A 15,859-nucleotide genomic window follows, 5' to 3' on the forward strand; every position below is an offset into this window, starting at 1 on the left:
ATCCCAGCATTTGGAAGACTAAAAATAATAGCAGAATAAGCTGGTTCAGACAAAAAACAAAAGCCTGTTTAGATTTGCAGGTGATGATTACAATAATTTCAGAAGGCCTCTCTGATTTGTATAAATTCACAGAAAATAATTTATTGTGAGTGACACAGAAAATTAAGTGAACAGACATGTATATATTCAATTACAAAATTGCCCAAATCGGATATTTCCAAAAGAAACCTTTAAAATAATATTTAAAATACTAAATACCAGTCATGCAAAGCAAGCTGTTTAATAAAAAGCTGCAAATCTTTAAGACTAATAATTTTACATAGAAACCCACAGCGAGTCGATTACAAAAACAAAGAAACCAGCAGTCGATGCAGCTCTGCAGACAAGAAAGGGAAACCTGGTAGATTTTCCCTGATTGTGAAGACGGAACAAAAAACGTCTCAAAAGGGAATAGAAAAGACTTACCATTCATGCTGAAGAGCTAGTTTTCAGAAACATATTGCTCCAAATATTAATCCAACAGTTGATGAAATATGTTAATCTCTACCAAATCAGTGCTTCAATCTCTAAATACACTTACACACTAACCAGAAAGAGAGCACACAGAATCCAGAGAGCTGCTCTTCCTTATGAGCTCCTTGTGATGCAAAAAACTACGAAGCACAAGATACCAGTAGGATATCAAAATCAATATTCAGGACACAGGTATTTGGTTCTGCTCATTAACTACTACTGTTCTGACCAATGCTACCTATTCATGTCTAAAGCAACTCAAAATGGCAGGGGAAAAAAGCATGCAAACACCAGGAGGGTTTAAGATGTTCTCAATTATATCAAGCACTGGTTGTTTCCATGGCAACCTTAGACCAGAATTATCTGTTGACTTGTACCCAACTAGTAGTTATTCTAAAGCTTTAAGCAATTCATACAGTATGCGCTGTACATTATTTCATATTTAACATGCGTTTTTCTCTCTCTACACACACATATACAAGTAACTATTCTGCTAAATCTCTATAAATCATTCTACTGTATTTGGAAGTATGCTGGTATTATTTTGAATCAGAGATCAAATTATATTCTTTTGATTGTTTATCACCCATCCACTTTCAATTTAGAGACTATGAAGATGGCAGATGCACTAGTGGTGACCCTTCTGACCATTTCAGTTATCCAAGTTGTTGATATTCTTATGCAGATTTGGAAAACACTTATTGGTTCAAGAATATAAGACACGCTGATCTTACTGTCACTACATTCAAAATCAAGCAACCTCGTTCTCCTTTCCTTTTGCATTTCAGTTTTTGAAAGAGCAACAAGAAACTAAGAAAACAAAGCAAAAACCAAAATGTAGGTTCCATATATTTGCAAGTGGCCACAGTCAAGACTTCTAAACAAAGAATGAAATGCATCGTTCTGATGTCTCCCATCACGTCCCTTTCACCCTTGGGCGGTGCAACACAACTGACCTGGTCACCAGTTCAGGCTGTACCATCACATGCATGCTCAGGCAACTTTTTAAAACAGATTTCAAGGCCTGTGGTGCCCTGAGTCACCTCTGCCCTACTGGACTCTGAGGACATTACAAAACACATTAATTTCATGCATCAACCAAGTATCCAAGGCAAGTTGGAGAAACTGTATGCCTTATATATCAAAATAACAAAGCAAAGATGTTAAGTTTAAAACCCAACCACTGAAAATCCCCAAAGGCCATAGACCACATGGTAATTTATTCGAATCATAACACTGACAACAGCAACTAACAACCAAAGTCCACCCAAACAAGCTCCTTCCCCTTCAGCAACCCCAGAGCTTCTGCAGAAACCACTTGTAAAAGAAACAGCCCTGCTATTGTATTTCATTACACCAGAAGATACAAATACATCCACTTCCTTTTCATATGGTTTCTACCTGAAGCCTAAAACAACAAAAACTCTGAGAAGTCGCTTTGCAATTTTTTTCCAGGAATGAGAGTGTTTTTGCCTTGAATTTCAATAGTTATTCATGCTGTCTGCTAAGTAGCTTCACCTAAAACTTTACACTAACATTTCTAAGTTGCAGTGATATTGAAAGAATAGTTGAGAATATTCAATTATCCTTCCAAGACAAACCACCGGCATGTTTCCAAAACACTGCTTATTAATTAAACTTTCTGGGAAATTAATCTACAGGCTGAATTCAGTGACTCTAGGCAATTCTAAGACATTGCACTCTTGGATATAAAAACCCCCCACAACAAAACAAAATGACCCCCAAACAAACAAACCAACCAAAATGAAATTAACAAAAAACCCCAAACACCTTGTTTCTCTTTCATGTTTTAAAAACTATTTTCAGTGATTATGGATTTTTCTGAAGATCTAATTAGAAGTCAGGAGTAGACAGAAATACTTCCTCCACTGTACTCCCTTTTCTTCTCTATCAGTCTGACTTCAGTGGTAGCAAAATGAGAACCTTTAAATGTGAACTCAGTGCATGGGTACCTACAGTAATTTATATTATTACTTTTTAAAAATAATCTAGAGATTGAAGGTAGAGTTTCAGGATGAAGATTCAGAATTTCATCCCAAAACCAAAGCTACATAGTCACCCACCATTCAGTTACCAGCTCAGCAACTTCAGCTCAGAAAACTGCATGCAACTGTTCTGCTTAATTACGACTTAAAATAGCACAGAACAGCCATTTTCTCCATGTTTATCAAGAGACACGACAGTCCATTTCCTCATCAAACATGTCACACTAGGAAGCCTGCCTTATGAAGAGGGGAAGAAAGTAAGAGACTTGTACAAAACAGGTCGCAATTTGTGAGTGTCACTAGGTCATTACCATGTTTTTTTCTTCATGTTATATAAACAAAAATACTTCAGTGTTATTTTTTCCAAACAGCTATTTACATAAAAAAGAGCTTCTTCATAAACACAAGTATGTGCCTATTTTTACCAAGCTGAAAATATTATGGAGAAGTGAAAGCTCAGAATTTATGCACTTTCATCATTTATCTTCCCAACAAAACGACTCAATTCTTCCTGTCTCATTTGGGAGACCTAGATTTAATCTATTTTAGATCACTGCATTAACACCTTTTTGTTTCCATGTTTATGGCTTATCCTCTGAGAATAGATTCACTCCCTACTCATAAAATATTTTAAATTTCAAGTAAGAAGTATAAATGCTGATTTTTTTCATGGCAATACTGTGATGCTGAGAATTTCCAACATGGCCTATCTTCAACTGAAATAATTGTGCTATCTCAAATCCATCAATGAATCTGAAATTTGGAACAAAATTATCATAAATTACCATATTGTAACATTTTAAAATGAGTATTTAACCAGAGACAAGAATTGCTTTGCAAAATACTACACAGCTTTAAAGTTAAAAGGAAAATCAAACGTCAATTTATTTAGATTGTGATTTTTTGAAATCTCTTTCATTACTCAAAATACAACCATGGAAAATATGAATCCATACAAATAATACTGTAAACTGTTCACTAATTAAGAAATTAATTAGCTAATCAGTATTCCCACACTAAGGTAATATGTAATAGTTAAAAATCAAACTCAATTTTATATTGTTTACCACTATATAGAACATTTCTGATGTATATATCCCTTAAAATACAACTATGAATGATGAAAAATCCCTTTAATTAGAATTTTAATCTTCACAGCAATGTCTGCCTATTTTGAAGTTTAAACATTCTAGTCTTTAGTTAGTCTTCTTCTTCTGCTGAACTCACTGATTTAATTTGAAAATAAGTAATTTAGAAGTAAGAACTGGGGTGGGTGCTTGCCAAAACAAGTCAACTGTGCTTTGAAAGAAAAAGGAATGCACGATAAATTCTCCTGCCAGCCACCAGTCCATGAACCAGCCCCAATCTTCCCCTGCCTGATGCAATATGCTCTTCTTCCCATTAATACCTTTAGGTAACGAATTACAAAACTGCCCCAGAACCTATCACACATCAGTGTTCACACTTCATTCACGAGGCAAACTGAAGAGCAACCACCTATAAAAGAAACCAACCCCTCCCCACACTTACTTGATGCATCCCACTGGGCAGTGTACTCAGAGCACTGCTGGCTCTCATTTTCCAGAGCCTCTCTCTGCTCATGTGCACCATTCTTGGAGTGCCTATGGAAGAGGCGGTTAGCAAACCCTTCCAGTCTCTGCAGCGCCGTGGCCGTGCCCTGGCTGCCAGGGACCTCCTTGTGCCCTGCCATCTACACACACCAGGGACTCACAAAAGCAAAAGAGAAAACATCTAAAGGGAGCTGGACGCCCCAGCGCCACTAAGAGCTATGCATGTGCCGAGCTTCCTGCCTGCAGTGTTTGCTAACCACGACTCTCTTCTACTTCCTGTTAAGGAAAGCTCTATGATGCACTGAGCTCTATGATGTACTGGTTTGTACAGTGAAAAGTTTCTTTTCAAAGTGTTTTGTTTTTTAAAAAACAAACAAGCAATAATTTCTCTAGCATGTATTCTCATTGCTTTTTAACACATTAAAGTTCATACTTAAGTATATATTTTATGTTAGAGTACTACAAACAACCCGTTTAGAAGTAAAGATCAGAAAGCAGATAGGTAATTTTTTCATTTACCACAACCACACGTGAAAAAAACCAAAAGTAACTATTCTGCAGTTCCTCTTCTGTTATTAAGATGGAGTACCACATCATCACAGCAAACATGTCCAGCTGGAATCCAATCTTTAGTAATCTCATGCTTTCAACTAATCAACTTCCTAAGCAAGGAAGTTACTGAACAAACTTATTTTATTACTGGAGGAAGAAAAAACATATTATTTTCCTCCTTTGTGGATAAAATCAGTGAAGAAGTTGAATTCTATTGCACATTTAAACACAACTGCATTGTACTTTTTCAGACTGGGTTCTACTTATTCCGCGAATGAACCAAACACATTTAAATTTTGCTGGTAAGAGTCCATTCTTTCACAAGAAATCTTAGTATTTTCAACTGTGGAGTAAGTATAAAAAGTGTAACTTTCAATGGCACAAAATACAAGGAAAAGAAACTGAAAGCTGTATTTAACACTACAATTATTTGCAAATTATGTCATTTTGCATGCTTACAATGGATAATACTAAATATACATTTTTGTGAAAATGGAAACACATCTATTTCTGCACATCTACAATGTGGCTTTTTAAAACTTTAGGCTATTCTTAAGAAAGATTGAAATACGTTTTCCACAATCTGTCTCCTGTCTTACAGTCAATACGTGTTAAAGACATACCTCTCATTTTTCACCACCATACTTCTCACTGCATAGTTTTCAAATGTCAGCAGATACCCACCCTTGGACATTATATAACCATTTCATAACAGCCCTGTGCCTCAGAAAAAAACCCTACGCTGACAAACTGCCCATGACAGTGATAAAACAATAAAAATGCCAACAGACAGATTTTACAAATTTGGCTACATTCTTCCTCATGGGCACTGCTACACTTGTGATTTGCCTCAGCCAGCACAACCCATTACATTTCTAGAGTCTACACAAAGCCCAGGAATGCCCTGTGCTTGCAGGCTCCAGATACTCCAGATACTCTGGAAATGTAACTTCTTTCTCCAGCCCCTGGTCAAAATTTGGAACCAACTGTTGAGGTGCCTACATTCTGCACAGCCATCTGACAATTCGGGTAATCATCAGCTATTGCAGAGGTGCCCAGGCTGCTCCTTCATCAGGGTCTGGCGCTGCAACCTTCCCTGGAGGCCACCTCATGCCTTCCAGCCTTTCACCTGCTCTGTTCCAAGGCCAATTATGACGTCCAGAACATCCCATTGGTTCAAGGCTCTCTGCTAGAAACAGGACGTAGTGAAGATCATGAGGATCTGTTTGCCTTACCAGGGGTCACAAACAGGCAGAGGGGATATGTTCCATGCCATATATAACCCAACACAGAGTAAGGCCATGCTACTCCCACACAACAATACAGAAATTATTTAAGACAACATCAAGATGCTTATTCCATGCATGGTGATCTTTCTGGAGCTGAAGTGCCTCTCTGGAATTGTACAGATGTGCTCCCCCTGCAGCTCACCACAAGTCCTTGGGCACTGAGAGATTCTTTCCAAGAGACTCATATTCTCTCTAACCTTGGCTGTTTTCTCCAGTAAACAAAGCTACCTGGTATGATGGTGTGCTTGTCTCTCTGCTCTCCTATGGTTCTGAGCCATTACACTGCTGTTGTTTTATCATTCACACAGCTCTTCAACTAAACCATTTTGTTTCCCTGATCTGAAAGACAGTAATTTACAAGATTCACATTACTTAAGTTCCAGTCTGCCAGCCATGTCGAGTCTATGGAGAGATGTGGAAACTGCCACAGAGCAACTCTGCCCATCAAAATTCAGGGCACTTAATGCACCCAAATGTCTAGCCTGGACACTTGAGGCAGGGGTCAAAATAAGAATCATCAATACTCATACTCTGACATCACAGAAGTAAGTGGTTTAAGTGAAAACATGTTACCGAAAAAGAATTCTTAGAAGAAATCCTAAGAGAAAGCCTGAATTTGCCAGAATTTTAAGAACTTCTGCCAGTGTACGGTTACAGAAGTTTCTGCACACATAAAACATGAAAAGAAAGTGCTGGTAACATTTTCACAGATAGTAATACACTTTTCTAATCTAGGAAATTCTTGGCATTGATTGGCATTGCCCAATGACAGTACAAAAAGCTACCATACAAACATCTCATATGGATTTCAATGTCTCCAAATGAAGTCCATGATTTTTAAAGATGGAACTTCCTATTCCTGTTTACTTAATCTTTCATCTTATTGACACACTGATCTTCCAATTAATTATTACATCAAGTAAATTGTATGCTATATAGGAAGAACAGCGTGCAAGAGAGAATATGAAATTCCTGTTCTGTAAGAGATAAACTTCCAATTTCTTGCAGCCAAAGTCAACACTGAAATGTTGATTTTCTTTAGAAATTTTACTTTTGCTATCTTCTGACCACCAAATCTTGGCAAAATTTTAAAACAGTCAAAAACTCAGAGCAGTAACATTCAACAGGTAACATAAAACTGAGCCATCCAACTCTGAATTTGAACATTGCATGTGCAAATTCTGGTATTTTAAACAGTATTTCAGCAAAAATGCTCCCCCAATTTTATAATAAGCAACACCAGGAGGAGTTAGCCCAAGGACAAGGGCTAACATAGTGGTCCTCCAAGCTGAAAAAGGCAACAAAGCCATTTACACTTCTCCTGGTGGCCAATCTATTGGTTGGGCAGATTTCCCAGGGGCTGATGCCCTGTGGCATGTTACAACACACAGCACTATAACCCAGCCACAGATCTTCCAGCTCCTTGCTGAAAAAGAATCTACCAGGTAGCTACGTGGACAATTTATTGTTAATAATCCCTGCTAAAACAGTATTTCTCAATTTCTAAGAAGAAACTCTACTGTACCAGTCAAGCCTTAAAAATGAAGGATTAAGAATGAGAGAAGACTCCTCTCCTCAAAGGACCCAGATGGTTGAGTAACAGCATGTTACCATGTGTTGTAACTTTACTTGGAAATCGTTTGAAATATTTTTAAAGGATAATGTGTGCATTTTTCTATATTCAGGCAAAGCAGGACTGTACAAATAACACCATTCTCTAGTGTTTAATGAAGGTTAACCCTGAGAATCTTGCAGTCAAGAACAAGAGTTTTTAAGAGAACTAAATCTATTCCTTAACAGGACTTAGAAAAATGGTTTTGTAATACAAACCAAATTTCAGATCACCTACAGCTAAATAAAATTTAGGCTTTAATTCCATATCTTGAAATAGTATTTTTCTGGTTTCATCTTCTAGTTCTCAAAATAAAAATACTATTTTCTATCTTCTTTTACATATGAAACATATTATTTTAAACGGAAATATTGCTTTTTTTCACAGGAGGCCTCTATCTGTATTAAACAGACATACTGCAACAGTTTCTGCTTTTTTTTTAATCAATGGAAAAAATAACTTAAACCTTATAAATGACTAATGAAGAACTTATTTTTCCTAGAGGTTAAAGAAAGTTTGCTTATTTGCTTTAAAAATTGATGACTTGATGAAACACGTTTTCTCCTTTATGCATCAGTTATTTCAAAAATGAAAGAAAAAAATCCAACTTCAGCATTTATTATTTATTACAAAAGGAATGAGCAATTACTTGATACAAAGTATTAGTGAAGGATCCTCCATTTTTAAGAGCTTGGGGATCTTGCCAAATTTTGCTTGTCTCTTACTGACCAATAAAGTATTTCTAAGTTGAAAGACACAGCCAACACATTTCATAAAAAGAAAATAATTTAAGTGATGAATTTTGAATTTGAAAATAAAAAAAGTTTCTAAGTATTGAATGATTCTCAAAATTTTTACATGATATATACAAAAAACCCTAGAGTGTCTGTGCTATAAGCCTTAGGCAATATGTGTGGTATTTTTCTAGTTGTTAGCTAAACCTTGAGAGAAAATGATGCAAAACAAAGTATACAGATATTCCTTTTGTAACTTAAAACCCCCCTTCATTTTCATCCTAAATTATGTAATTGAACACAATCCATTTTGAGTCTTGCCAGGCATGCATATTTCAGAAGGAATTATGGGTAGAGAGACAAAAAAAGGCTCTTGAAAAAGCAGATGTGTTTTGATTTTCACTGTAAATCCAGCACTATTCCACTGGGTTGCATTTCTTCTTAAACACACGGAAGGAGGAGCAGTATTTGCTCACAGCTTACAGCTTTGATGGCTCTCCATTTTGAAACAAAGATTTTTCAAAACGTACATAACGAAAATAAACACAACCAGCAACCTCATTGTTTAATAAAACACAAGAAAGCAAACCCATCCAGGTTCAGTGTGCCTGTATGCCTACATTCTTCCTAACAAGGTTAACCCTTCCTAGAGAGTCCCTGCGAGAGCTGCACCGGGGCTGGGACTGCAGCACTGCTATAAATAGGAGCGCCAGGAGGAAGTTGTTGCTATGGGAACACCAGTCATAGTTCTATTTTCACTCCATAGGTCTCTACTGGCATCTACTGTACACCAGTTTAACTGCAGCACACATTCAATACCTTCTCATCAGGAAGCATTCATTTAAGCTCACATGGTCAAACGGCATTGTTTGCTTGTTAACCGTGATGATACAAAATGAATTAAAAAAATAAGTGAGAACTTGGAGTAAAAAAAGGAATAAAAATGTCAAATTCAGCATCTGATTTTTCATATGTAGGCTAAAAGTTCTTACTCTTCCCATCAGTTTTCTTGTCATAATTTGACAAATTCATCATCTCAGATGTTGTGATTCATGTATGTGCTGTGGACACATACCATGGCAGCAGATCAAGTTTCCTCATTTCTACCAACACATTATCTGGTCTTCTTGAAATCAAATACCTTGTAGTCACAGTCCCACATCTAGCACTGACAATAAAGGGACAGAGAACTCTCTCAGTACAAAAGGCAAATCTTCAACAAAACTGTCCAATTTGCCAAAGACAGCTGGATTTCTCCCCTAAGACATCACCTTGCCCCGTGCTTGTCTCACAGCTCCCTTCAAGGTGCTGTGCTCACTGATGCTGGCCAGTACAACAGCGGAGACTGCAAGATGGGTGTTGGCAGAATGTGAATAAAAATTACCCAACTGCTTCACAGTAAAACAAAGGTTAGCCAGCAACCATCTTTGAAACAGCTGCTTTCACATAAGTACTGGAGATCTGAAAGTACTGGTGAGATCTGCTTGGTATCCATGCCCTTCCAAATCACACACATTGCTCAAATAACCTCTGTAGTTACTTGCTAGCACAATTTATGATAGCCTGACAGCCAATCAGAAGTTTTGTACTCTTACTTTGCAGCAAAAGAGAAAGTAACTATGTAAGTGGTTTTTACTGTGTTTACACAAAATAGTAATCTACCAGGAGAAAACTGTTTCTGCTTTTGAACCAATGAGGTCTACAAAAAAAATGTAAGTATGTGGACTTTTAAAATTAAAATCCTAGGTTAAATTGTGAAGCAATTTAGCATGAACTCAGTTAATCTGCCTCTCTGAAAAACCTAACAGCAAATAAAGGTTTTGGTCCACCTAATTTACATCAAACTAAGTACTACTGTTGATTAACATTGAGCATTAATGGGTTATTGATCCAAAATGAGTAAGATGAAGTTCTTGAATTAGAAGAACCATGCAGACAGTTTGCTCAGTATCTGACTGGGCCCAAGGAGAAGCTCTCTGCTTCCATCCTGGTCCTTCTCCATCAGAACAAGGATGCTGAAGATCTGACTTTCACAGGAACCACAAAGGCTCCTGCAGGTGCAAAGCTGCTGTGGAGAGGATCTTGGCTACAGGAAGCTTTGGGTGGAGCAGCTCTCCTTTTTCCAAAATCTACAGGCTTGGTCTGTCCTTCCTTGGTTTAGCTACTGAGCTAAAGGAACTTGTAAGGAATTGCCCCACTTGGGTTCAAAAACTCCTTCCTAGGACACATTAAGCATAATTTGTTGTGAATCACAGTGCCACACATCATGAATTATTATTAACTCTGAGAGATCTAGACTCATATTTACACATAATTTTTGATGCAGGATAATGGGAGGAAGAGAAAGAAAAGCAGTAAAATGTTCACCTAAACTGAAGTTTTGTAGGCAAAAATTATTCACAATATTAGCAGCTAGACTTCACTATCAGATCTGTACTGCACAGTAAAAGATCAGAATGCTAAATACTAGAGCAACCAGAGACATTTTAGTAACACTTTCAGGAAGCCAATCTGCATTTTAAATCACCAGCACACTTCCTAGGGGGAAAAAAATTACCCAAACCGAATGACTCCACCTTGAGCAAAGTATTTGAAATTCATACCTTTGTTTTCCTTCCAAAACTGGAGTGTTCCTTGATTATATGACACTTAGGTTCAATTAGAAAAATATCCAAATAAGGAAGAAAGCTAACCCAAAGTAACTCTATTAAACGGGATAGTGCTTTTTCATAGACTGAAGGAGCAGAGAGTGCAAATTAGAACACAGTAGTGGCTTTCATAAAGTACAGTCTGCAGCACAAAACATTTGGCCAAGTGCTGCAGAGATGCACTCCCCACTACACAGCCCCTGTATTGCAGTGCCCCACCAGACTGCAGGCTGCCCTAGAGGGTCCTGCTCCCTCCTCCCCACCAGCCTGCTCTGATTCAGATACCCCACAGCACAGAGGAACAAGTGAAGCACTCGCTGTCCCCCAGAGCAGCTAGAGTGGAACATGGGCATTATGCCCTGAAAAGTACAGGGGATGCTGCTGGCCACAGGACAAGAGGCTGAGAACGTCTAAGAGGGCATTTCAGAGCTCACCAAACACACCTTGTGCTAAGTGAGGGGAATCTCAGCTACAGGAACTTGCAGGACTGCAGAGGCATCAGAAGCACCGCTCAGAAAACAAGATTTCTCTATATACTGAGGTTAATTACACCGTGTTTACAAAATATATGTTAGTATGCACTTAAATGGAGTAACAAATGCCATCTGCTGGTTTAAGACCAAACAAAGCACGAGGTAAAAAACTGTAACACCGAACAGAAAATTTTAGAAGTACTTGGTCATTCATTTGTAATGCGTTGCACAAGCACAACTGAATATCTCATTTTTTAGAGGGGAAATAATTCACACACCAACCTTCTAATTACTGGCTATTTTTCTTAGTGAAGCAGCAATGAAGGTTACAGATCGTACTTTTTTCCCTATTTGTGGAGGGTTTTAATTTAAAAATGCTAATTTATATAGTTTATTTCACATAAGGTGAATTTGTTTATTATTAGTCTGAATATATTGTTAAATAGTATTTACATTTGAATATAACAGAAATAATTCACCAAGTTAAAAAAAAATCTTAAAATTAAACATTTGCCTTTGGCTCTTTATGAAATGTGTTTACCAGTAAGCAACAGGCACTTAGCTTCTCAGTCCACATCACCTTGTGGCATTCCCAAGTTTTACTTGACAACAAATGCCAAAACAACTAAAGCTTGGACAGGCAGAATGGTCAAAAGATATCTTTCACTCTTCTATTTACAAAGAATGAGATAAATATCATGACTATACGTATATTTAATTTGGTTTTATGTTTGTTTGAAAGCATAGGAAAGCAGGAAGCACATTCCAGGAAAGAAACACTACAAGATTAAATGCAGTGTTTCTCTTCTTTTTTGTGGTTAAATTACACCAATCTTTGTAATTCTCTGAACAACTGTTGAACAAAGTCAAACAATTCACATGGCATGCTAGCTCCACATGCAATATGAATATCACAAAGATATAATTCCTTAATATTGTATCCTTAACCTTTCAATTGTATTTTCCCTTTCAAAGCATCATGATCAAAGGTTTTTTTTAAAAAAAGATCAAAAGAAACTGGAGGTTCCTTTACCAGCTTACAGAGAAAAAGTTACAAGCTGTGCTACACATAATGTTTTTTTCTTATTTTAATGGAAAATGAGTGCTTGATAATACATAACAGTTTTATTCTGAGAAGTTTAACAATTCTGCATTTTGTTTAAAAAGCAAATATTTTCTTTCTAAGAAACAAGTTTTTGTTATGCTGGCTATTTGTAATAGAGCTCACTCCATTAGATTTCACAAAGAATAAACTTTTCCACAGTAACACTATTTAAATAAAGAAATAATTTTAAGTGTAATATAAACTTTTAAGTGACAGGTTAACCACAGTAAATCACCTTGAAGCTACTTTTTAATTAGATACAAGAATATCCATTAGTTGATATTGTATTTACCTTTAATTTTCTCTAAAGAGAAATAAGAGCAAAGAGTAATTAAAAATGCATTCTGAAAATCACTGTGTTTCATAATGTGAATTGCCACTAAAAGCATTTTCTCAAAGCAGTGCCAATCAACCCCATACCCTTCTGAACAAGGATACTGTGACCCTTCTGTACCACTGTGTGCTTTAGTGCCTTTCTCCACTGCAGACTCCAGAGCAGATCCTTTCCCAAACAGGCTTCACCATCTAGGGTCTTCTGCTAATAACTGGGAATGTCATCCTTCACCTGGCAGGGGTCACACCATAGGATAGGCCATCCTAATCATGATTACTCCAAAATAAAGAAAATGTTTTGACTATTCCTATTTTGAATGGGTGAAGTCTATCTCATGATAGCATTGTACAGGCCCTTCGTATTTCTGGGAAATAAAAATCTCTCTAATTTAGCAGAGCCTGAAGATATCTCTTGAGTTTTTATCTTAATTTACTTGAACCATTTAGAGAAAAAAAGCTTAAAAGTTTGTAACTAGCCAGAGGCTTCATTTCTTCCTCCTGGAAGAACAAACATGTTTCACTGGGAGCCAGTCTCAGATGCTCACAGCTCTTCCTAACAAGCTCAATACAGAATTGTTATTTCTGGGAGTCACATGGCATGTGGGAAGGTTCTGGTTTTCTTCCAATTCCTCTCAAGTTAAAATCTACCCAAGAAAGCTGCCAACTGCCAAAATGAGGTAACAGTTGCACTACATTGGGCAATTTTTCTAAACTTATTTCCACTATAAGATCCACCTTCCTCCACTCTAGGGAGGGTGGGTGGAAGGAAACACATGGCATCCCATTTAAGTGAAGTATCAAAATAATGAACTTCGTAATTGCAGTAACTGAGCCCTCTTCTCACCTTTCTAATACAATAAAAAAAAGCCCAGCACTTAAACTACAAGAAATAAAAGCCTAAATGAATACTTATCTGAAGTGAAAATGAGTGCTTAAATATTATTATTAGGCAACATATGACATTTGCATTCCTTTGTCTCTGTGAAGTTGACACTTTCAGAAGAAAATATCAGCTTCATTTATGAGCCAAGTACAGCAAAGTATTATTGCAATTTTTGAAAACACTGCTGATACATGATTTTTCTGTAAAGTTGTGCAAGGCTAACAATGCATTTCTGCATTGCTGGAAAACTAGCAGCCTCATTGCCATTCATGTTGAAACACCAAGTTTATCTTCCTTCCTTGCTCTGAGGAAAATGGGTACATAGACACTCACTCTAAGAAACAGGAAAGAAAGGCTGATATTCTGGGTACAAGTTTTGTTCTACTTAAAGCAACCAGCTCAAGGAATATAGATAAGAAAAGCATACTTTCAGAAGAACTGCAAACAAAACCATAACTAACTACCCTAATAACAAAATGCTTGCACTCACCTAGAATAGGTATGAAAATAGAACGGCAGGAAACTCAGCATGAACCTTTAACTCTTCTCCTTTTCTACAAAGACAAATTCTTCTCAATACTATTAAAAATGCAATTCATGTCTCTAGGTAAATATTTTAATGCTGAAAGTCATATATGAACATCATTACAGGAGTATATATACTACACAGTATTTTGAAAAACTTCCCCTCCTCCTTCCTCTCAGTTGGACAGTTTTTGTTGAATTATTTGTTTCTCTCCCTTGAAGGAGTGAACACACATCTAGAGATACAATTACCAGACACAAGAATGGACACAGCACCTGCAAGAGAAGAGGCCACTCATGTCCTGGGCAGTGTGCTGTGGAGCCCGAGCTCAGATGTTCTCTCTGCCTTTCTTCACAGAATTTTTTTGCACCTCTGGTTTTGCAAATACCTCTTTGATATAATTCTGTTCCACATATTATACATTCAAGTATTTTTCAGTTCAGCCTGACTGCTCAATATGCCAAAATTTCTAATCATACATTCCATCTGTTCGCATTAATTTATGTAGTCTAAAAATAATTGGTAGCCTGAAATTCAACAGAAAACTCAGCCATACACATGGAAACAATTTCAAATAAAATTGTCTGGTTTTTGATTAAATTAAAAATAAGACTTATTTTGATTTTCATGCTTAAATTGGCATCCTCAAGGTCAAACACTTGCTTTTAAGGTTTTTTTGCATTAGACAAGAAGATGGATTAATATCACACTTTTGACAGTAAACAGCATAAATTGGCTGACATATTAAAAATTAAGAGAATTATAAGTACACATAAAAAAGACACATTTAATAAACTCTGATTCTTGTCCTAAATCAAATAAACCCCAAATTAAGGCCTCCAAAGAAAACATATTGAGTGAAATAGATATTTTCAAGACATATTTGCACCAGCAACCTTAATTATTGCTAAAACAGGTTAAAATATGAAAGATAAAGGAAATTAGACTTGCTTCTTTGCTTACAAATAATTAGTGAGCCATTAAAACACTTTAAAATTAAAATACTCTTTTCTCTGCCAGTAAGTGTCCCCTTCAGGAACAAGTATGACACAAGCATGGGGAACATAACAATATTAGAACACACCAGAACGTCACCAACACTCGGTCAAAAATTAGAATTTCACAACAGAACTGGGGGGAGGAAAGGCAAAAAAAAAAAAAAAAAAAAATCAGAGGAAGGGCTAATAGGCAAAGAATTGAGAATTGATGCAAGATTGCATTAGGGAGCTGGCACAAGGTAGAGGTAAAACTGAAACAAGGAGCTAAGGAAGGGCAGAGTGAGGGCTCTGCATCTGAAACCACTACAGTGAGTGAAGACAAAACCTGAGCCTGAGGGTATGTTAAAGAACAGGAAAAGGCATCTTCATCTGTGGTCTCTAACAATTAGAAGACTTTTATTCTCTCATATTATTAAAAAATAAAGTTGTACAATGTAAGTCTGTAAGTCTCCAAGAGTGTAGTGTAGCCAAAACTTTTCTAGATAAAAAGGTCTGCCTCTCACTGTACATGAAGAAGAAAAATACCCTAATCACTTGCTGCCAATTTTTCAGCCATTTAAATTTAAAGGACAATACTTCATGTCTCTATACAACTTCACCCTTAATTCTCTTTTAG

General features: G+C 36.8%; 1 protein-coding gene across 3 annotated transcripts in view; it reads right to left on the minus strand.

The window, feature by feature from the left end:
- The window catches only part of PRKACB (protein kinase cAMP-activated catalytic subunit beta), a 74,988-nt gene that overhangs the window by 30,390 nt on the left and 28,739 nt on the right, over positions 1 to 15,859 (minus strand). Inside the window, exon 1 of one of the 3 annotated variants that reach the window (XM_054286356.1) lies at positions 466 to 815. The exons of the other annotated variants lie outside the window; for them this stretch is intronic. Within the exon in view, the coding sequence (XP_054142331.1) occupies positions 466 to 472 (7 nt within the window). The 5' untranslated portion in view covers positions 473 to 815. Of the gene's footprint in view, positions 1 to 465; positions 816 to 15,859 lie in introns of those variants that run through there. 3 annotated transcript variants of the gene reach the window in all.

Source organism: Melozone crissalis, unplaced genomic scaffold (assembly GCF_028551555.1).
Source record: "Melozone crissalis strain CALT ecotype California unplaced genomic scaffold, PUWL_Pcris_2 ptg000045l_1, whole genome shotgun sequence".
NCBI lineage: Eukaryota > Metazoa > Chordata > Aves > Passeriformes > Passerellidae > Melozone > Melozone crissalis.